Genomic DNA, 23,975 nt, shown 5'->3' with positions numbered 1-23,975 from the left:
TATTTAAAGCAAGAAGAAAACCTGGAATTTCAGCTGAGTTTGGGGGCAGTAGCTGCAGCGTCATTAGTTTTTCTCTCTGGCAACTGGCAACAAATACCAGTGATGAATTATGTGAACATAACACCAGCACTCATTGTTTACTATGTATGTGTTTTGCACACACGCAGCTTGTCAGGTTATACCACTGACCGAGTGTCAACACATATTGCACATTGCACAGGATGAAAAATGTTAAAATTACACTGAAATATGGTCTAAATGCAAAAGTTCAATCGATGTCTTGCAACATTTTCTGAAGTCACTGGGGCACAGCTGTTAACTGTGCTGCAGCTAACCTTAGCTAGCCAGCTCAGTTAGCAGCCCTATTAGACTGGAATACAGCTTCCAAAACTGACAGAGGCCAGTTTGATGACCAGGAGCACAGTCATGCTACTGAGGTGATGCACAGGACTCCGGGAACAATGAAGACACAGTGTGTTCAGGTGGGGACAGGAGGTGTAAAGCAATTGATGAGAAAGTTTGTAGCAAATCAATCTGTAACTATACATCAGCGATCATGTTGATACGACCACAAGTGTTTGTTTTGTCTAGATGGAAGTTGAATTATTCCTGTCTTTGAACAAGACTGACAGGTAGAACCATTATGCATTATTGATCAGTGGAAGAAATCAGAACTGTATTGCACTGTGGATGTATACATTCAGGGTGTGTTTATGTTGTTTCAGCAGCTTCGGGAGAAAGATAAGCTGTCAAAGAGATTTCTTTAGATATCCTCAGATTAGATTATTCAAGAAGACCCATCTTCATAATTTTGAAAGACAAGCTGGACGAGTGTCTCAGAGATTGTACAGTGGAAAGACATTCAATTTCATGTATATACAATACACTGCAAGAATATTGAGAAGTACATATGGACTGTATAAAAAAGGACTGGGAAAAAGAACTAGGGATGGAAAAAGCAGAGGACATCTGGGACAAGGGCCTCAAGTATGTCAATATCTGTTCCCTTAATGCCAGAAACTGTGCGATACAGTTTAAAACTTTGCATGTGTTGCATTGCTCAGAGGTAAAGCTACAATAAAATCTACCCAGAAATGTCACCAATTTACAAGAAATGTGACCATGTGGATGGACGGTTACTACATAGCTGAGCTTGATGCCCTAAGTTACAAGAAATCTGTTTCAATATTTTAATTCTTTTCAAGGATTTTATTAAGTACATTAAGACCGGATACACTTTTGGTGCAGAGCATCATCTCCTTTGTGCAAAGAAACTTTTTCTCTTGTTTTGAAAAAAGAAAGCTGTGCCAACTTTTAAATCCTGGATGACAACATTGACTGATACCCTCCACCCGGAGAGAATCCAACATGTCCTTAATGACAGACTGGAGGAATTATAAAGGATGATCTCATTTATGGAAGGGACAGACAGTTAAGACGTCCTGCACTCACAGTCTTTATCACACATAGGTGGCACTGTGCATGGATGGGAAGGTTGGGAGACTATGTTGGTTTTTAGTTTTCCTTCCTGATCTTTGTGCTATTTTTTGTGTTTGTTTGTTTGCTTTTGTATCGTTTGTCTGTATTGTTAAATATCTGAAATGAGGCATGATATCCACTCCACAGAAGTCTGGATTGCTGCAGTATGCATGCTTCAAAAATATTTGGAAAACAATTTTGTCCAAACAACCAGCAGATTTTTTTTTTGTCTGTTGGAAAGATGAAACGCATCAGTTCCTGTACAGCTCAGAAATGTTCCTGGGAAACAGGGAGCTTTATAGAGGAAGACAAGATGAGTTGTGTGTGTGTGTGCAATCGACTTACAATGCAGACTTTTTCCTTAATGAAAACGCTGAAATCATCACCACTGACAAACATGATCAGACACAATTTAGAGCACAGGAACTACTTTAATTGCAGTGTTGCTTTTACTTTGTTCTGACTGACTTAAGTACTCTGGAGCAGCATGTTTAACTAAAGTCATATTTAATTACAACCCAAAGGTAAGTGTGTCACAAGAATGGGATCCAAAAACATAATGCCTCTTGCCACAGCCGGTCCCAAAATTAAACCGCTAAAAAGGTTATTTAAGGTTTTGAAAAACTGTGCATCACAGAGGTCCCTCAGCGTGCTGTCATGGATAGACACAAAGTGTTCCTCCACTATAATATACATATTCCTTCAAGGAAAACCTAAAAATATTGCTGTTGATGATACGACTTTTTTTTATCACATCTGTGTGCCTTGACTTTGTCTTTTCCACCATGATTAATTTTGTAGATGGAGTTGTTGAATTAATCTGTATCTTAAAGATGACCTTGTGCAATAAAGTGTTGTAGACAGCTGTTATTGGTCTGAGAGTTTTTGAAACTATCCTTTCAATGACAGCATCCAGAGAAACACAAGGCTTAGCTTTTAATTAAAGTCTGATGAAGGAGAACAGCCAAAAGTCTCTGTAAGGGAAACTGAAGGAAAAGTATAATTTCCTGCTTATTAAGTTGTTTTATATAATTAAAAGAGCAAATGAGGGGTTTATTGGAATAAAATTAAAACAAAGAATGAAAATAGAATATCTGAAAATTAAAAACAGCAACAAAAATATGGTCAAGATTACATTTACTGACGAGGTAAAATAACACCAGAACTAAGGTGAAGTGCTCCACTCACACTGGTTTCCATTTGTCCTGAGTGACTGGCTGGCTGAAACATAAGCACTGCCCTCCAATTATTTGTGAAAGAAGGCCCGAGGGTCAGAGGTCACAGCTATTTATTACTGAATCAAAAGGACGCCCGGTGTTTTTTCAGATGCGTCCAGGAAGTCTGTCCTACATTCCCACACTAACCCGCCGTGTTTACACTGAGGGGTCTTGAGGTGAAAGTCACCACGGGCCACAAACTCTCCTGGACGAGAAGAACTGAGGGTCCTCACATTCCACTGCCACAAAAATTCAGATTAACAAGACATGTAGGGAGTGTAATAATATAGTCCAATATCCCCACTGAGTGAGACAGTTCAGATGAACTTTTTACCAGACTGAGTATTGGTGTCGAGGGTTTTTTTCAAAACCATTTCACTGGTATCAAGAAACTGTCACTGGGTTTCAACAATTGTCATGAGTTCATTTTATTATTTCATTTACTTATTAAAGCTACTACAAGGAACTGTCAAATTTTGTTGACTTTGGAGGACTCTGTAGACAAAAGCAGTCTTGTTTCCACCATAATAACCACAAATATACCGTCAAACATAAAATTATTTTAATAAAAAATCACCTCCTGCTTCTTTTTAACTGGCTAGGGTACTGCTCACGGCAACTTTGTCTGGGAAAATGTAAAAACAGGCATGTTTCATCTGATTTCAGAGAGAAACTGACCAGCCATGAAGAATAAATAAACATGAGGGTTTGGCGGTAGAAAGGTATTGCTGTATAGCAGGGTATAAAGAAATCCTGACAGTATAATTTTCAATACCATCATAAATACTGACGCTTCTCTATTAAACTGATATGAAGATTCTGTATTGTAGTGCGCAGTATGCGCCATGTGGGGTGAGTCCCTGTGCTGCAGCACAGCTGAGCTGAGAAACATGGAATCTGGGAGAAAAAGTCACAGGACTAGCAAGTAGAAAAGATGAAAACTGCTGATGATGAAGGTAAGCAAGCAAGCACTACAGACGACTGACTGGTCAGAGTCATGTATTGTAATGACTATGAACTTTGGCAAGATTAAGACAGGGTGAGTGGCAGACTAACTATACAGTCTATGGCGGCAGAGAGTGATGTAAATGTACAGTGTAGTTTTAAGTTTGTCTGTGAATAAAGGCTGCAGCTTCTCCAAACTGAAAAAACAAAACAAACTACTACTACATGATTACTATAAGTGAACTATTTAAACAGCATTTATATAAGAAAGATTCTGTCTCAACATTTTCTGTTGGATGGCCTTGTTAACCTATGCAGGTCACACAGAGGCATCAGTAATTAATTGAGATGGTTTCATAACCAGTTAAAAATATCATTGTAGTAGCTTTAAATAAAACAAAACATAAAAGACAAATATTATAAATAGGACTGAATAACATGCTTTAAGTAAGGAAATTTTTTAAACTGACATCCAGCCAGTTACATCACTTGTATTTATTCTCCTTACTCCACTTTTGCAGACAAGCATTTCCTCAGTCTGTAAGTAACAAGAAATTGCACTACAGAAATGCCAAACAAGCCGTGAGGCCTTTCAGTGTCATTATTATATAGGTTGCGCATCAGAGAGCGCAAGAACTGCATAAGCAGTCTACGAATGTGTGGACATGTCCCCAAACACAGACACCTAAAAGTATAAACAGATCTGCATGTGCCGCTGCTGTCCACCCTGCTGTCCATGTCTGTATCCACTTAAAAGTATGTCAGGGTCTTAAGCCTTCCAGACCTTCTCCCACTTTCACATTAGTACATTCCAAAGGGCACCCAAGACTTGACCTCTTTGACCAGGTCTTTCAGGGTCAGTATGGGCTTGGGGTGGGGTCATCTAAGGTCATCTGACTCATGCTGCCACTGACACTGGTACTAATGAAGACTCGCACTTCTGCATCAGTATACCTCGCTGTAGCAAATTACTTTTCAGCCACAGGTGGGTAGGACACATGTGCATTCTTCTCACAGAAAGTGGCCCACCCTCTGCTGGGTACCACAGTGGGAAACCAAAGGTCACTGAGAGTGACCTGCAACCACAGTAGAATTCATGGCACTTAATGGCATTACGCTGAGTCAACTGCTTTTATATGGGAACATTACAAAACACAATCTACTTTATAAATTGTCTCCTTAAGCTGTATAAACGCATATCAGGCTCGTCAGTTTTAGAAGGGAACACAAAGGTTGTAAACCTGTTTTACACAAAACATGAGGGTTAAATCTGCAGAGAAGTTCCCGGCAGAGGGCGTGGTTAGGCCACAGCAACGTTTCCAAAACCATCAGGCCTGAGAGTTTGTCTCCAGTCCCAGCCCCGGCGGCTCGGGTTACTGAAACACTCCGAGAATCTGAGGCGTGGGGTGAAACCCCTCAGCAATACTGCACCCTTTGTGCCGCTGCCTCAAGCCCTTGAGCAGGTGTAACAGCTGAGAGGAGAGCAGCAGAAGGCAACTGTTGCCTCACCATCGTGGGATCATGTAAGACATTCATACAGAAATCCTTTCAGGGAACAGTGCACTGCAGAGTCAAATATGGCTTCAATGAGAGGAGGCAAACAGAAATTAGCTTTCTACGGCACATGACCACTGTTTATATAAAATATATGACTTTATGCTGTTTCTTACACATCCAGCTTGTGAATTCCTTTGACTCGGCTAAGATTTAAAAGCCCAGTTCTCTCAAATTACACCAAAAAAACATTTTATACTTACTGGTATTTATGAGGTCTTCATGGGTCCTCTTGATTTCTGAAGACTGAGAGATAACTGAGTCAGGCCGCACCCAAATCATATTCTGTCTAATCCGGTCTGACTACACATTACACTGGGCCTCAGCTGAGTATATCAACATGTCCGACACTCCAGTAAGCAATCTGTCTGATCGTGTGGTGTATCATCATCATCACATTAATGTTTACTGTGAACTGTGAAGTGCAAATGACATGTATTACTGCTTGCTAATTAACGGGTGATCATTCTGCTGCCAGTGTTGCTGCTCCTAATTTCTGAGGTCTAATCTAAGGTCTTTTTTGGACTGTCCACAGGTCCCCTTTAATGTCAGGTGTTATTTGTTTGTTAATTATCAATTTACTTACGTCAGGGTTGAGTAGGTTTTCAACGGTTGTGCTTTGAGACTTGATGTTCTCCTGCCATGAAGATAGTTTTGGTTTTATTTGACCAGGTTTTGAGATTTGTGTCTGATTTTTCTGTCTACACCGCAATAAATAGAGGTGAATGGAATCTTGTTTATGGTGTGCACAGCAGGGTGAGTGGGATTTTAGAGAATTTTCCTTATCCTTTTTACAGCTTGTTTTTGATTTATTGTTTTTATTTTCTGACAGTCTCAGCTGTTGTACCAGACTGAATAGATGACGTGAGAATTACTAGAGTATAAAAATGGAGCTGAGCTGTTGCTTTCGCTGGTCTTTTTGATGATGTGGACTACACTGATATCCCTTTTGAGTGTAATGCTGATGTAAGTCCTAAGACATTTGAATGAGGCAGTATTTGGGGCCAGACCTGCATTTATGATATGAAGAAACCCTTATAAGGGCAGTACCCAATACGATCAAGAACCTGTTTTCTTAATGCCGAGAGAGCAGCAGCAGAATCATCACCGTGAGATAATGGCAGGGAAGTCTCTCACAGTCAGAGCAGCAGATTGGGGCAGTTTTTACCACCCTGCCCAGTGCTGGCTGAATGTCTTTACTTTAATGGAAGTAACTCGGCGGGGTGGGCTCAACGCCATGTCAGACAGCCACAACAAACAGAAGTCCATGACAGCTGTTTTAATGTCCTCTACAAGATTCCATCTGCTGACTTGAAGTGGTACTCAAACTACTACTGATTAAAATCTAATGTGCAACAAAATCTTTAGTGTTTCTTTAGTCCAGTTGAGAAACATGAATTTATGTGATAATTTTAGTTTGAATCACAAATCAAATCACAAAAGAAGGATAATCTGCTCCCCAAAAGAAGTGACAGATAAAACCTTCAAGCTGTCTCCAAACATCAGTGAGCAAACACACTGTCTGCAGAAAGTTGGACTCACCAACTGCAAATTTTCCCTCTCTCATTCAGTTGATATAAAGCAGTGGGGACTGGCTTCAAAACATTTCTGACTGAAATTGAAGCTTTACCTCATGTTGCCATGCAAAGAATAACTTAAACTACATAACTATGCTATCCTCCATAGAGAGATCACAGGTCAGACGGCAGGTGCGTATGAGCATCTTTGACATTCACTCTCCCACAGACCAAACAGACAGTTCACCAAAATCATCCAGTACTTTCAATGACATTTTTCTGACTTTTAATTAAGAAATCCTATGTTATAGCATGGCTGACATCTTCCTAATGTAAAGTCTAAGAGATGAGAGTGTGTATTTGGCAGACATGCAGCGGGTCACACAATGACGAAGACAGCCAGTGAGTGAGAACGCTTCCTAGGCGCTGGGTGAGCACCATTCACTGGACTTAATGGGCACCATGCTGAATCATGGCATCCATATTCCATATCCATAAAGGACACTACTTGTGACAAACTGTCTATTACCATAAACTGGTAAAACAATCATAGAGAATAATTTTGCTGATAATGTTCAGCACTGGCTTCAAACAGTCCACAGATATGCTACAGTATGGCATGCTAGCCCTTGCCCTGCCTGCAGACCCTCCCTTGTTGTACTGGTATGCAAGCAGCTGCCCAGCCATGACAGTGCACATAAAGGCCTCTGTGGACCTGCCAGCCGGGGGGACATTTAAACTTTAAAGGGCCAAACTGGACAGCTGGGTGTGTTCATGCCGTGTGGGAGTGTATGTGTGCTGTATATGCATTCTCTAGCTCATCCTCTCACTACGAGACTCACCAGTGACACACGATAAGGACTAAGGGACCTGAGGACATCCACCTTCCTAATTCACATCACTTAATTTACACAGCTTATATCTTCATCTCTTATTCATAAGTTCATTTCAAAGACTGAAGAACTTCTGAAGCCCAGAGGATTCATCTATATCTTGTCTACAAACCCTTTAAGTTTCTGTTTGAGTTGCGTTTGCTGTTCCTCCACCATGGGTGCATTTATTGCCAAGATGCTGCTTCCTACAGTCAGCAGCCTGGTGTTCCTGCCTACAGCCAGTGTGGCCGCCAAGAGGGGCTTCCACATGGAGGCCATGGTCTACTTCTTCACCATGTTCTTCACAGCGGTGAGAATGTGCTAATGATTTTGTTTTGATAGGACAGAGTGAAACTGTGCTGCTTGACTGTGGTGTTTAGAGTCAAATCTTGGTGACTTATTTTTTTCAAAATTGCTCATATAAAAGTTTGTTAATGTTTTCTATTTTCTGTTTAACTTTAATTTGATTTGACCAATATGAGCATAACAAAAGTTATACAGAATTTATACAGTCAGAAGTAAAATTGGGATTCAGTTACTTATTTATCAATTAAAAAAATTACCCTAATCCTTTGTTGAACATATTTAGGCTTGGCTTTAAGTTATTTAAAGTAAGAAAAATTATAAATAACCTCATATCTACTTTAACACATTTATTGACACACAAGGACAAAACTTCCACTGTTTTGCTATATAGATGATGTATTTGTTATCCCTCTGAATGACAGCATGTATGTTTTATTCATCACTCTTTGCTGATACAAACTCAGACTCAAAACAAGTTCCGGTATTTTACCAACTTGACACTGGATCCAACATTGAAAGACCCGATTCAAAAAAAGTTATTTGAAGTGCATATTTAAATTTATCACAAAAAAAAGTGAATGCACACTTTTTATAGGCGCAACTTATTGAGCTGTTGAAAAAGGTTGTTAATAACCTCCTAGATACTGCGACTGTCTGTTTGATTTGAACTGGTATGTCTTTTTTTGTAGATATACCATGCATGTGATGGGCCAGGTCTCTCCATCCTGTGTTTTATGAAATACGACATTCTGGAGTATTTTAGTGTTTACGGCACGGCACTCTCCATGTGGGTCACACTTATAGGTGAGTCTTTATTTACAGTTTGCCACAAATACAGCAATAGAATGTGTCATAGTAGCTGCAGCAGATAACAGCACATTTATTGTCTCTACATATTGGATGTTCATAATCATGACCTTGAAAAAGATTCTGTCCTTGGTCTTTCTGAAAAACTGGAACTTGCAACTGGGATTTTTTTTGTGTGTGTGTAAATTCAATCTAGCAAGCACTTGCTCAAAACCACTTCATTACTTCATATGATTAGACAATAACAATTATTAGTTGGTATTCAACAACTACACTTCCCAAGCACAAGGCTAAAAATAACCAGCTCTGGCTGCAACAGTTGTTGATAACATCTGCTGTGTTTCTGAGTTCAGCTCACATGTGCTCAGACATGATTGCTGTTACTCTCTCATATGATCACACACACCCGTATACCCATGTAAGCCCCTGAGGTTTGGCAACAAGGGCTTTAAATCACGTGCTGTTGAGGGCCAAATGCTTTGACAGCTGACTTCACTGATTGGTCTGCTCTCAGATCTAAGCTCACCTTAAAAATGTCACCATGCAAGAACAGAGAAGATTTTAATTAAAATGGACATGATGCAAACCATCCATTGTGCCTTGATCTATATATTTCAGAGCTGTTCTGATGTGGCACACTGACTTGGACTGATTTGTAAGTCCATTATTGGCTGGTAGGTTTGGCTATCCCCAGTTGTGTAATTTCTTCTGTCCTCATGCATCAAACTGTCAAAAAATATTTAACATACAAAATATAGACGTTTATTCCTCATGGAAGACAGCAGAATGTAAACATCAGCAAAAGGCCTTGGTGTCATTTTGACACCATTGACATGGACTTTCTAAGGGCTTTGAGCCTTGATACTTAAGGACTAATGTAACTTTGCCTGTTGGTCTGGTATGAAAAATGAATGTAACACAGCAGTTATATTTTGTCACAAACAGGCTAAATGGTCGAAACACATTTATTTTTCAATAAACCTGAGGAAAAGTTCAGAAACTCCTGTCTCACATACAGTATGTGTGTCCTTGTCCCAGCTCTGGGTGATTTTGATGAACCCCAGCGCTCCAGTATAACCATGTTTGGAGTGTTGACGACTGCTGTGAGGATCTACCAGGATCGCTGGGGCTATGGGATCTACTCCGGGCCCATTGGATCAGCTGTCTTCATCATCACTGTTAAATGGGTGAGTGGCCTTAGAATGGCAGGTAATTTATGTTTATGGTCACGTGGTAAAGAAAGTATATGGAAATCTGTATGTCATCTGATTCAAATTCCTCCCTGTCCTCATCCATCTTCTCCTTCATCATCTTCACCTTGGACACTTTTACTTTTATCCATTCTCTCTTGCATTCTCTTTTACTTGCATCTTATTTTTCTAATTTTTTCTTCTACTCTTTCCATCTTTCCATCCACCCTCTCCTCTACTTTCTTCTCCTTCCTCTTCTTTTTCCTCTTGCCATTAAATCAATCAATCTCTCTTGAAATCTAATGTGTGGATGTCATTGTAATTTCAGCTGCAAAAGATGAGGCAGTTGAGGGCTGTGTATCCAGAGAAGACAGTGTACACGCAGCAGGTTGGCCCTGGCTGCTGCTTCGGTGCTCTCGCTCTGATGCTGCGTTTCTACTTTGAGGTGACAATCAGCAAAATAAAACAAATTCCACCTTCTTTACGGATATTATACAGTATAAGTAATCCATTAACCAATCACATAATATTCTAAATTTTAGTGTGAAGTTGCTCATGTGCAGCTTTATCTTTCAACAAAATATTTTAAAATACTAATATTGAAAAGGCAGCAGATTTACATATCTTCATATGTTGAAATAAATTCATATTAATGACTCAAATCACCCTAAATAGGAATGTGCTGTATTCTCTTCACTGCAGGAGTGGGACTACGCCTATGTCCACAGCTTCTACCATCTGTCTCTGGCTGTGTCCTTCGTCCTGCTGCTGCCAAAGAAAAACCGCTTCGCAGGGACGGGACAAAATGCTGCTAAGCTCAGCTGCTTCACTCTCTGCTGCTGCGTATGTTACATTTATTCATTTTACGTAAGAAAGGAGAGCTGAAGCTGAAGGCAGCTGGACAGGTCATATGAGGGCAAGACAGACTTAGAGCGGCAGGTTGCATGGACCAGATAGAAAGTGATAGATAAAATTATTTGGGGGTTAAACTGACGCTTTAATAAAGCAGCATCATTCATTGTTAGTCAATGTTGTCATTTATGTTGCTTTAATCACGCTTCCTCATTGTCACCTCTCCAGTCCATGTCCCCTGGTACTACTAAAGAGAAGACAGACAAGCCGAAGAAGACGTCGTCTCGGACCGTGTGGACAGTCCCCACTGAGAAGATGTGGACACGAGGCTGTAGCACCCCCACCCTGCCTCTTTACAACCCCCCGCCATCCACACCTATCAAAGGGACAAGCATCAGCAAGCTCAAAGAAATGAATGGCTGGAAGTGAACCCAAAAACATAACTGTCAGGTCGAACGTAGGAGGACTTCATCATGAAGAACAGGCAGAGATAGTCGACGGCTACGAGCGGGAAACGGGAAAATCACCAAATAACTGTCAGCCAAATACTGATAGACTTGTATGTGGCTGGTAAGTTAATCTACTTCAGCAGGAAACCAACCATCATGTGGACGTTCCTTTCTACTCCAAAACATCATTTTTGGCTGGTAGAATATTTAAGGTCAGCAGTGACTTTAGGAATCCACCAGCCACTGTAGCCAGAAGGTAAAGAAACAAAAGCACCCTGATGTGGTTCTAAAATTTAAGGGTAAGAGCAAAAGGCAAATCAGGCCTCCGGTGCCCTCAAAGACCCAATAAGAACACAGCTGTCTGACGCACTTGTCCAAAGCCGAGGACAGGCAGCACGCTACGAAAGAACACACACAGCACGAACAGGGAGACGGTGGCTGAGACAAGCCAGTAAAACTGACTGGAAAATTTATGAGAAGAACAAACAGGCAGATGTTTTATCTCTCCAAAATATATAAATTGTCTTTAGAAATGTTCCTCAGGGGAGACCCTTCGTCTGCTCGCCTCTGTCTGTCCGTACCCCCTCCTCTTTCTCCTTCCCGTCTCTCTCAGGGAAAGGAACCACACGGCTGAATTCGTTTATAAGAATTACAAGACTGTAAAGCAAATTTTACCGTTTTTATACGTCCTCGAGGTGCCAAATGTGTCATGTGGAGCATCAGACGTGGAAGCGGGGGGAAACAGCGACCCAGACGTCAGTCTGTAACCCGACGGAAGCATCTTGATGTGTTTCTGGATCAGCAGGTGGACTCCTCTGTCTGTTAACTCTGGTTCACTGACCGAGCAGCTTTGGCTATGACCTCCGTCTCTCCTGTGCACTGTTCAGACTGTGTAATGTTTCTGCTGAAAACTTTCACTAATATATTGTTATTTATTGCGGTACAGAAGATTGTATATTCAGTATAGTGTGGGATTGTTTTTGATAATTTTGTAATGTTTTGAAAATAAAATGAAATGTTGTGGCCCTGTTTTTAACTGGTCTTTAGGGACAGAATGGAATTTTAACCGCCTCCATCATCCAAGCCATTATGATAATGCGGTGATATGTACTTTGCAGAAGCCGACCATTGACAAAAACCCTGACTGGCACATACTTCAAGGCCCACTCCAGTCTAACAACATTAATCCAATTCCAAATCCACATATCCCCTTCCACTTTCACTTCGGGAGGACATGGAGTTGTGCGCCCATGCACGTCACCTGCGCCGAACACTACCCAAAGACTACAAACGTGTTCTGCGTATCTTAGACAAAACAGTCTCCAGCCAAAAGGTGAATGAACCTCCCCTCCACCAGGGAATGTTTTGAGTTGGGGCCAAGCCACCAGCTCCTGTGCCCAGAGAAAGGTGTTTTTGTCTGGCCTCAGAAACCTGGCTGGCTGGCCCACCGGCACGACCTGGCTGGCTGCGCCTCCCGGCCCTGACAGGACGGTAACTTGAGCCTTTTATTGCACAAGTGTGAAACACTTTTCAGCTCCTTTACGACCACTGTCTATCCTGCACCATTCTGCTGAGGGGCTGAAGCCCACACACATTTAGGACTGTAACACTGTGGTTGTGAAGACTTTCTACTGTCTGTTATTCCTGACCTTAGCATTACACTTATGGAAACCTGATACCAATTGAATCCTAACCTTGACCGCTTGAAATTCAAGCACTATTAAAGAGCAGTTGTGAGGACCAGCAAAATGTCCTCAGTTTAAATAGTTTTCTGGATGAACTGATCGTAAGGATAGCATGTGGTCCCCGCTGGAACAGAAACATAGAATCACACAAACAGGGTCTGAACCCGGCCCTGTCCGCCACAGGTCATATTGGACGGCCACACAGCTCAGCAGACATCAACAGTGTCAACACAATAAGTGGAGATTGACACGAGTGTGAGCGTGGTCGTCTCCTCCGTGGTTGTCTGCACCCACATTCCACTGCGGAGTGGAATTTCAGTTGGTATTGAAATATAATAAAGAAATACGTCTGAACAAATAAGAAAATATGACTTCTACACCAGAAAAGAGCACATGTGGTGGCCTTTTCGGAGAAGATAAAGTGAAAATATGCTGTATCCATTTTCATTAGAGTAATTAAGCACTAAAGCGCACGGCATGAAGTGACTGCGACAGACTCCGGTATGCTTGGTATGTTTGTGTGGTGTGGGTACTTTCTATGGCGAGACAGCAGCCAGTGTGCCACAGGTCCTTTCGCTGTGTGTCAGCTGTTGCCACAGCTGTTGTTAATGCTGTGAGGTCAGCTGCCTCTCAGAGAACACCACGGAGCTGCAGCCTCAACACATCGTCACTGCTGATACTAATTACCTGTGATACTAGGGGGTGTCGCAATTCTCAAAATCCACAATCCAATTTGACGTTCATTTTAAATATTATGATTTGATTTCATTTCATTCACTGACAGATAAGCCACATACCATTTTTACACCCAAATTGCTGCATACATGCAGATTTTTTAAAGCATCCCTAAAAATAGGCCACTGACCCTTTTCCCATTGCCAGTAGACCTGCTTCCCTTTGTGTTTTTTACTGATGTGCGCTAGAAAGCTGACACTTTACTCATGTGTGTAAAGGAGAGGAGGAAGAAAGGCATTCTTAAAAAGTCCCTGTGTTCAGCTGTCAGTACTTTTGTAGCTTCAAAAAAACATAGCTGCAGTGTGAAGGTTAGCATCTTCTGTGTCACTGTTTGGACTCTCAGCTATATGCCTTATTTTACTGTTTCATATTCGCTTTCAGCTGGAGAAGAGTCACGGTAAGTTAGTGCTGATTAAATCCCAACATTTCCTAATTTTGCTGCTTCATAATAAAAGCTTTTCGATAACAAAACAACTGGGGACTTGTATTCTTAAGAATTTCTAGGAAGTAAAATGTTTATACACCATGCAGCTGCTCAACTAAATACAAGCACTCTGTCACTAAATTCACACCTTCAAGTGGGTGCAAACTTTGCTGCCCAAGGCTGCAGCACCAAGTCACACCAAGTCAAGCAGCACATAAATATGAAAAAGGAACAAAAGAGACAACAAGCTTTCATTGCCTCCACTAACAACAGACAAAAAAGCATGTCTACTCGGGTGTCATGTTTGCTTCACTGCCGATCAGAGCTGGAAACGATAAATACAGAACCCATAATTATTGCAGAGTCATTTGACTGAATGCTGATAGTATCCTTTTCCATTTAAGAGAAACGCCACATGTTAGCGGGTGTTAGTGGGTTTTTGATCTTGATTTATAAAGATCAACAGTTCACTGGCCATATGCCCTACCAACTGTCATTTACATTTTCAAATTCTTCTTTAAAAGTCTATATGGTATCAAGTATGGGGGTAGTTAAGTTACTTTAGTCAGTTGTAATGTGTTTAAATAAGCACAACATTTACTGAAAGGCCATGCATTGAGTTTTCTGTCACATAAGAGAAATAAAAAGTTTCTGGTCGTGCAATGTTATTATGGCGACCACCTGCATTCTTCGCATTCTTTATGACTGTAATGTCATCTACAGGTCTAGTAAATGAAAATCAACTTGGTTGCCAAAAGTTGCATGTTGGGCAATTTGTGTAATTGGGATAATTAGCTGATTATCATGTTAAATGAAGAAGCAAATCATAAATCATCAGGTACTTCCCAGAGTAAGTGTATTTTAATGTAAATGAAATGCATAGTTCATATTAAAAAGCCCTACTTTCTGATAGCAATAAGATAAACTAACATTAGTGAACAGTAAAAAATAATAGGTATAAACACAAAAACTATCCTTGCATCATGGAATTTAAATGATGCTTGCAGTCGCAATCATACCTGAGCTATTAGCTATTTATGCTGGCTACCCAACTACAAACAGTAAGAAACAGAAGCTTGTTCTAAAGGAAAAATATCAGGTAGCTAACATTAGCTAGGTGAGAATTAAGATAACTAACATAGAGTTTCATAACAGTTATCTACCTTTACCCGGCACTGTTTTTCTATTCTTCTTTTTCTTTTTTTTGTACACCCTTCATGTTGTCATGAAATGTTATAACACATTCAGGCTTGATATAATATAATGTTTTAATACATACTCCAGTATGAACAGAATTGGAGGTTTCTCAAGACTCATTTGGTATCATCTTCACACATTACTCCTCTGTTTAGGTCTCCAAATACTTAAACTATAATGACAGATCATTTGCACAATGGAGATGAAGATATTTTGCTTAAGTTACAGAGCCTGTACCAAAATATTTATTTTTCATGACAATATAAAACAAAATACTACTGGTCAAACACAGCAATAGAGCATCCTGAAAAATGCCTTCTACCTAAAATTGCGCCTCTGCTGCCACCTATTGGACTACAGTTCGTAACAGCATCCTAATTAAAGGATAATACCACAGCATTTTAGATAATTTATGCTGATTTAGGCTCAGCAGTCTGCCTTATTACTGTTCTCTTTTGTGTAATGTTATGCAGGTGTGACATGTACTGCTTGTCTGTATAATTTATTTTTATAGTTTGTTTACATGAAAGACTATTTCTTGTGCTGAATGATTTTGCTCTCCTCTACAACGTTTAAACACATCAGTTTCCCACTGGGATCATTTTAAAGTCTCAGACAGAACAGAAGAGAAATGCATGTAAAAACACAACACTCCAACACTGAGGATGCAAGATTTAGCTGATTTCTTCCCACTGAGCACAATTCTACTGTTGCCTCTAAGACAGACTTAAAAGAAGACCACAAATCTTATTCAAACTGTAGCAAGACCTCCTCTCATGTAAAAGCAGACTGGTCCTCTTCCACTGTGTGAATGGTGGGTGGAGGGTGTTGGGTGGTGAGGCATCGTCCAGTGTGACGCACAGTTGGACGGTCATGGAGAAATGATTGGAAATGTGTCCTTAACCTGCCACAGTCAACACAGAAGAACAGCTGTACTTCAGCATTCTTCAGCAAAGCATGCACTTCTTCATCTTTGTGCTTTTGTTATTAATTTTCTTTTAGCATGTGTGTTTTACTGCTTCCATTAACAGCCAAAAATGCTGATGATCAGGGCCTTGTTTTGAGATTCGCGAGCACTGTTTACACACAGATTGCTATCGGTGTCAGCTTCACATTTCACAGCTGACTGTCGCTTGTGACTTGCAGACAACATTGTGAGACTTACAGGGTTCTCTCATGATTGTGTACTGGCCACAAGTATGTATAACTTTTGTTTGGATGAAATGTGTCAAAATCAACAGGAGCATAAGTCACACTTATGATTTTCCCATCAGTACCTGCAGGATGCTCTTCGCACTTACGTGCAACTCCTCTTGGTTTACACACAATTTCAGCTCCTTTCCTGCTTCAGATGGCTCTTCTGACTGGCTTGCTGTGTTCGTGTTGGTCAGAGTCATCTTCTGGAGCTGCTCACTCAGTCTAAGAAGACATTAAAACACACGACTCACTTAAGTATCCTGCTGGTTAAATGCAGTCCTAATGTGGTAAAACAAGGAGCAGTTGTATCTTTACGCACTGACAATGGGCTCAGAGTCATTTCAGTCAATAAATACAATCGAAAAATTAATGTCTAAGTTACAGTGTATCAGGATCATTAATGTCGGTCTACATGTTTTATTTTAGCTGCTGATTCAGTGCATGGAGGTTGTTAAAAAAATGAAGCATTTCCGCTTGGTTGGTGTACTGTTGCATGACTGCAGGCACTCACTGTGAATGAGAGAGTAACATCATCAGTCACTGTGAGGTGGAAAGTTAAAACAGCAGTTAGGGTCTTCCATCTAGCTGCTCAGCTGGCACCAGCAGCAAACTGATTGTAATGTCCCAGGTACGAAAGATATATAATTATTTTAACTTGCTGCAGTGCATTAGCCCTCACGTCTCTAAGCAATTCCACAGTCACTGTCAAGTAGGCACACCCGAGTCTTGTAGTGAATTTTTGTGTTGTTCACCTTTGTTGATCAGAGGAGGAGCTGTAGGCCTGGATGGTGTCCATCAGCTGAACTCTGATTGCTTGTCCTGCTGGGCTGGACAAAACGTCAGACACGCTGCAGCCAGGGAACAGATTCATGAGCATAGGAGGCACCTACACAAACAGAAAGTTTAATAACAAATTCATTGTTTTCTAAGAGGATCGCTAATAAACCGCAACATCTGGGTTGTGCATTACAGACTCAAAATGACATGGAAAAGTTAAAAATATGCAAGTATCATTGAATGAAAATGTTATACAATGCTTTAACAGACAAAAGTCAATAAATGTCTGTGTCAGTGGATCTGGAGGGTGGCATGAGGTCCTGACCTCCTCATTGGTGGGATCCAGGATCAGCAAGCAGATGAAGTCTTGTCTGGCGCGCTTCATGTTTAAGATCTTTTGGAAGGCCTTTGAGCTGTTCTCATAGTAGGGACTGGCTGTGGGGTTGTACTGGATGGCCAGAGAGAACATGGCAGCTGCCTCCTGGTATTGCCTGCAGATACAGAAACGCGTGCACATTTACAAATATAGCTTCAAAACAACATTATTTCACCCATTTCTTCTTTTTCTGTGTTAATGTGTTTATGTCTGTTTGTGCGGTTCTAACCCGTCCTGGAAGCAGAGAGAGCCCAGCGTGTTGTGGAGGACAGCGAGGCGAAGCCTGACAGCAGGGTCATCAGGCCGCATCATCTCCTCAGCCTGCTGGTAGTCAGCCATAGCAAAACACCACTGACCCTGCTTAAAGAAACAGTCTGACAAACACAGAACCAGATACATGCACATTTAAATAAATGGATCCTTTCAACCAACACAATTCAGCATTTAATTCATATAATTTAGTTATTCCTTCTATTATCTCTATCGCTCCTGGGAAAAAATAACGAATGTGTATTTACATATTTTGTTTTGTCCAACCAACTGTATACAACTAAAAGATAATTAGTTAAAAATCAGCAAATCATCACATATGTGTAGGTAAAACTAATTTTTTGTCAGTCAACTAACTGATGAACTAACTGAACTGATGAATCATTTCTGCTCTAATGTGTTTAGAAACAAGAAAATCAACATTGCTGAGGGTTTGTTCAGCAAGCAAATTAAAATTTAAATCTAAAATACATTTGATGAATATATGGTTGTTATATTTTGTTGTTAAGTGAAGTGGTGACGCAGTTTAAACTATTCATTTATTGTGGCTGAAGAAGTTGTCGAAATGTTGATCAGGTTTGTCAGGTTACACCTGTCTGACAGTTTCAGTGCCCACTAAATTAATATGAACACGCCTAGTTGAACAACATCTTGCTCACTACATTCAACAAGGAAAAGCTTCACAAATGTCACACTAGATGTCTTTTCCATGTGCAGTGAGTTACAGACTTCAGCTAGAAAGGGACAATTAGTGAGTATTTTCTGCCACACAGCAGCAGATGATGCAGTTACTGATCAATAGCAATGACTCTGTGATTATTTAGATTACTTGTGGCTTTTAAACTACTTTTCTCCACCAAGTTACACAAAAGTATTGTGTTTGTTTACACAATAAAAAAGAGATGTGCACACACATACACACCCACTCACACTAAAGTGTACATAGCCTCACCTCCTCGGTTCAGGTAGAGGCCCGCTTGGCCCTTCTCCTCATCAATGGCCTTGTTGAGAAGCAGAGTGGCCTCAGCATAAAGGCCTCTGTTGAAGCACTGAATGGCAAAATCATTGTAGGTGAGAACCAGCTGAAACTGTGCCTCCTCCTGCACAGAGTCGCGCTGATCCTTCTCTCCTCTGGCCTCCACCTGACCTCTGGCCTCCTTCTCCTCCTGCTCCTCGCTCAGCTCCACTGCCTGAACCAGATCCTCAATGGCTGCTGTGAAATCTTTAAGTTGTCTGTACAGAATCCCTCTGATTGATAGAGAATTAAACAAAATGTATATTAATTGAGATAAAATAAAATATACCAACATAAAACAGAATCAAACTTATCTCAATATGATTGAATTAAAATTAAGTTAAAAGCAACTACCTTGAGAAAAGTGCTGAAAAAGTTATTAATTAATGTTAATTTTGTTAATTGATGTATTCTTGTAATAATTCATTAACAAAAAAGAATACCAGTGCCATTTGATGCCTTTCTTTTTCATACTGTTGCAAAACCAATAACTTGGTTTTTAACAGTATTATGGCTGTTTGACTAGAAATAATTTGGATGTATTTTTTTATCCAGGCACCCTAGCTCCTCCTAAAGTCAGAAAACATGCAAGTTATCACTAATATGTCAAAATTTTTGTCAGCATGTACATCTTGTTTATTTTACTTTACAGCATATACTCTACAGGTTTCTACACACCATTTCTTATTTGCAGCTTGTCTGAGTGTTTCATATGAATCAGACTCACCTGAACAGATAGAGGCCTGCACCCTGTGGCAAATTCTGCAGAGCGACGTTGATCATGCAGAGGGCCTCGAGCAGCTGACCAGTCAACATTAGGTCCACGGCCTTTTGTCTGGCCTGTTCACTAGCTTGCTGCAGTTGCAGCAGCAGGGCTCCAGCATCCGGACATGTTGGGTTCAACGCCAATGCTGACTTCACATCTTGATAACACTGTGATGTCTGAGATACCATATGAAACTTTATACTGCATTACTGTTCTTTAAACCAGTCAATACCAACTAATTTTCTGGCTAAATATTTACATACATCAAATATTATTATATTATCTATTATCAAGTCATCAGATTATATTTCAAGATACATTTATTTCCTGCACTAACTAAAAATGTTGTATGCAGTTTCATGTAGGAATTATTTTATTTCTACCCAACTACACCTGCTGAAGTGGACGCCATGCTGTCGCCAAAACAATCTAGATGGATAAAAAGCACTACAAGAGGCACAGATGTAAATGGCAGTTAGCTGATGTTTTGTTTAGGTATCTGAGGTGTCTCTGTAGTTGTAACCTGGTAGAGCAGTTTGTGGAGTCGGGCTCTGAGGATGTAAAGGTCGGAGGTGGGACCATCTGACATCATCCAGTCGTTTACGAGCTTCAGACAGTCAGAGTGGCAACCTGTAGCTATCATACAGGCGAGGCTGGGATACGAGGTACAAAATAAATTAATGAACAATGTGTGAGAATTAGAAACAAAACCAGAATGAGAACCACACAAATTACAGAATTGTAGATTGTAAATATTACATCCATAGTCTTCAGTGCTTGTGCTTATGAAATGTTTGGCCCCTCTCAAAAAAAAAAGCCCAAAATGATGTTGTAATTAAGATTTAGTTTGGATAGATAAATAGATCAACAGATCTTCATCAATATATAACTACATATATAGCATAGATCTGACGTCAAATCTCTAAACACTGTTAAAAAACAGGATATATTTACAAGATTACTGTCCATAAACCCAAGCACAAAGACATAGCTTTAATCTAGGTCTTAGTATGCAGGTTCCTAACCTTCTAAACTCGTAGGCCCTGCACCCGGGCTTCACCTCAGCAGCTTTGCTGAGGGCCTCCAGAGCCTCCAGGAAAAGACCTTGGTCAAAAAAACACTGGCCCTGCAGACAACAGGAAATGGCTCATATGTTTTATTTTGTTTACTACTCTGCTCCTAATTGATCAATAGCATTACCTGGTGCATATACTGAAACCACTGGACTGTTGGAATGGATTTCTTTTTTAATTTTGCACAAGATTTCACTCTTTTTGTCCACAGATACAGAAATAATCTATTCTACTTGGACTAAAGAATGGAATGTGAGGTTAAAATCATGTAATCATCATGCCTGTTATTGGTTATTGTTACTGGTAAAAGCATGAAACAATTTTACATCATGTCTATTGTTTTAGGATCACAGACATTCATTTTCATATATATCATCATAGTTCAGTGGATTTGCACTTACAATAGGAAGTTTATTGCAGGGTAAAATATAATTTTTTTTTTTTCATTTGCCCAGTTAGGCAAGTGGATCAGAAATCTACTTCCCTGAACTTTTTACTTGCCCCTGTACCAATTATTTTATTTATTAGCAGTTATCAAATAACAACAAAGACAAATGTTTTTTTTAAAGTATTCTGGGGAGCTTTTATGCCTTTAACCATACAGGACAGCTGAAGATATGACAGGAAAGGGGGGAAAGAGAGTGGGGGATGACATGCAGCAAAGGGCTGTAAGTGGGAGTCGAACTCATGGTCGCTGCAGACGACTCGCAGCCTCAGTACATGATCCCCAACAGAGACTGAAGTTAACTGTCATTATTATTCTAGGGCTCCACGTCTATAAAATGTCAGACAAAAATTAAAAATGTCCATCGCTGTCTAAGTTGATGTCTTTAAATGTCTTGTTTCATCAGTATCAATTCCAAAGATAATCAGTTTAATAAGATCATAAACAGTGAAAAGGGGGAAATTTCCATTTTAGAGTCTTTTCTGCCATTTTTGCATTATAAATTATTGTAACCATTGATTGATTATCAAAGTGAGTTACTAGATTTATTTTGCTTGCTCCGGCCAAGCAGGCAATCCTTACTGTATTGTTGCTGTCACTGTAAATGTAACAGTAATGTTAAAACCCAGCTAAAACAGAGGACGGCTGTGGAGACTCTTACCTGGAGATAGTATATGAAGGCCAAACGGTCTCTGAAGGCTCCCGGCTCCAAGAGCCAGGCCCGTTTATAACAGATTGCTGCTGACTGGAAGTCACACAGCTGTAGGTAGGCCTCTCCCTGACTCACATGCAGCTGAGTCTAAAACACACCACAGCAGTTATTAGCAGTCCTCACACTGAAAAATAAGTGATAAAAAACACAAACAGTGTGGCTGAAGCTTTTTAAAACATCTCACACAGGCACAAATAGATTATTAGGGTACAGTAATCAAAATAAATACTGGTATGTGTCAGTACTGTCCATCATTGCAGTGTGGTTTAACATAGATCATTTTGTGTTCTTGTTAGTCAAGCACCTGTTCTGGCTGCAGTGTGATGGCTTTGGAAAAGCAGATCACAGCCTTCTCATACTTGGACTCTCTCATTGCTTTTTTTCCATTAGTGTAACTGTAAACAAGAATGTCATAAGCATGATTCCAACCTTGGTTTTCCAATATTTGTAACATAGATTATATCTCTGCTTCTCTTGTCAAACCCAGATGTGAATGCCATTTCAGTAAATCCTACAACAAAAATTTACAGTATAACACAGAGCTGAGAATGCATTTCATTCACTCCTGAAAATGTGTCTTTCATTTTACTCATGATTCTCACTGTTCTGCAGCCTTCCTCTGAATGATGAGCCCCCCCTGTAGCTCTGGTCTCTGGGGACGTCCTGATGGCAGAAATATATTACTGGAAACAAAATGCTGTGTTAGGGTGCTTTTTCTCTTGGCCTCATCCAGCTCCTCTTCTGACACAAGAGTGGGAAATAAACTGCGCTCTTCTGCCTGCTGGTGGACAGTCAATTGACAAAGATCTAACATTAAATTCCAAAATTAAATTAAATACCATTTCAGTCTTGTTGGGGGCTGCCAAGCACAAAACAGGAGGGATCAGACTCACTGATAATCACATTATGTTAGTTTCCAAGAAAACAAACTTTGTAAACCCAAACACTTCTGAGTTTGTTTATTAGTTTGCAAGTTAGTAAGCTGTGTTTACTTATGTGAAAATGTTGCGGATTTTGGTATCCAGTTTTTCTTTTCATACTTTTGAACTTGTGCTTGTGCTTGTGCTAATGCTCACGTTAGCTACCCAGCGTTAAATGGTCGAGAATGCCTGTCAGTCTCTATAACAAAGGATTTTTGTAACGATACTGTTTTAGCTTGGCTGGCATTAGTATACTGAAAAATAATTCAATTGTGTTGCTGGCTTCAGACTACAGGCCACACTAAACTCATTTGAATAGGCTAAATATGCTATGAGTTCAGCTAGCTAAATCATGAATACAACGTTAAAACACGAACTCTTGCTACCTTTAGCTAGCTAACGGGCTTGACGCCAGATATACTGGCATTCAATACTTCATTTGTTTACCGACTGGTCATTTCTCTCCTCAGAAGTGTCCATTGTGTCGTTCATTCAGTTGATATAAGTTTTAAATTAGCTTAGTCACTTTTGCCTGATGGCACTTCGCTGGCGTTTCAGAGTTGCTGTGTAATGTCAAAAACAAAAAAAAATCTGTGTGTCACCATGGAAACCAACTACAGCACACGCGGGGCCAGAAGCTTTTATTTTGTAAACAAAGAGTATTTACTTCGAACGAGAGGTTCCCCTCGTGCCATTTCCGGTGCCGTTTCAATCCCACCAGGATCGTGTCAAGCCGTGTAGTATTTCGTGCCCACTGCTGTTAATATCGTTGTAGCTAAGGTCTAAGTTTTGAATTAATGAAAAAAGATAGCTCCCGTGATTCTGCTCATGCAATTAGCGTATAAAGTTATGGCTAATAACCAGCTAACGGATTAGCTACGAGAAATGACATTAGTTCAGCTTTCGTGACTGAGTTTGTCACGAACGGGAAAATGTCGTCGGCCAAACTAATTCTCTAAGAAAAATGGCTTTCGATAGCCCAGTGTTTCTGTCTGACAGTGGTTAAATCGCACCTCGGCAGTTCCGATGTAGAAGTTTCTGGCTGGGGGCGTGAACAATCTCTCTGCCGAAACAGCTACATGGAGACTTTTATTTTGAAAACAGGAAATAACAGGCATAAGGAATGATCAGCTGACTGAAATGTTGACAAAGCAAGTTGGCTGCCGGTGAAGGAAGCAAAAATCCTCGCCGGTGA

At 40.3% G+C, this 23,975-nt stretch overlaps 2 protein-coding genes across 2 annotated transcripts; one reads left to right on the top strand and one right to left on the bottom strand.

The window, feature by feature from the left end:
• The first annotated feature begins 7,435 nt into the window (after window positions 1-7,435).
• mymk (myomaker, myoblast fusion factor) lies at window positions 7,436-12,254 on the top strand. Its single transcript, XM_084729471.1, has 6 exons — window positions 7,436-7,894; window positions 8,580-8,694; window positions 9,736-9,884; window positions 10,216-10,332; window positions 10,590-10,730; window positions 10,968-12,254. The coding sequence occupies exons 1-6, from the start codon at window positions 7,760-7,762 to the stop codon at window positions 11,166-11,168; spliced, it is 858 nt and encodes a 285-aa protein (XP_084585597.1). The 5' UTR covers window positions 7,436-7,759; the 3' UTR covers window positions 11,169-12,254.
• On the bottom strand, window positions 11,728-23,315 carry LOC146320099 (tetratricopeptide repeat protein 16-like). The gene is made up of 13 exons (XM_084729018.1): window positions 23,228-23,315; window positions 22,463-22,641; window positions 22,165-22,255; window positions 21,810-21,947; window positions 20,656-20,756; window positions 20,154-20,283; window positions 19,592-19,806; window positions 18,802-19,097; window positions 17,809-17,953; window positions 17,529-17,694; window positions 17,179-17,312; window positions 16,507-16,648; window positions 11,728-11,796 (listed from the first exon to the last, which is right to left on the bottom strand). Exons 1-13 carry the CDS (start codon window positions 23,270-23,272, stop codon window positions 11,728-11,730), a joined length of 1,851 nt encoding a protein of 616 aa, XP_084585144.1. The 5' UTR covers window positions 23,273-23,315.
• Between the last annotated feature and the right edge of the window lie 660 nt (window positions 23,316-23,975).

Source organism: Lutjanus erythropterus, chromosome 10 (assembly GCF_056507025.1).
Source record: "Lutjanus erythropterus isolate fLutEry1 chromosome 10, fLutEry1.hap2, whole genome shotgun sequence".
Taxonomy (NCBI): domain Eukaryota; kingdom Metazoa; phylum Chordata; class Actinopteri; order Lutjaniformes; family Lutjanidae; genus Lutjanus; species Lutjanus erythropterus.
The sequence above is the reverse complement of the archived record's forward strand: the minus strand, read 5'-3'. Positions and strand labels throughout refer to the sequence as shown.

Coding starts and splice junctions, on each gene's coding strand:
- mymk (XM_084729471.1), top strand. CDS start 7,760: ATGGGTGCATTTATTGCCAAGATGCTGCTTCCTACAGTCAGCAGCCTG. Junction 8,695..9,735: donor CATGTGGGTCACACTTATAG/GTGAGTCTTTAT, acceptor TCCTTGTCCCAG/CTCTGGGTGATTTTGATGAA. Junction 9,885..10,215: donor TCATCATCACTGTTAAATGG/GTGAGTGGCCTT, acceptor TTGTAATTTCAG/CTGCAAAAGATGAGGCAGTT.
- LOC146320099 (XM_084729018.1), bottom strand. CDS start 23,272: ATGAACGACACAATGGACACTTCTGAGGAGAGAAATGACCAGTCG. Junction 19,807..20,153: donor TCCACAAACTGCTCTACCAG/GTTACAACTACA, acceptor ATGGTATCTCAG/ACATCACAGTGTTATCAAGA. Junction 19,098..19,591: donor GCAGGCCTCTATCTGTTCAG/GTGAGTCTGATT, acceptor TCTATCAATCAG/AGGGATTCTGTACAGACAAC.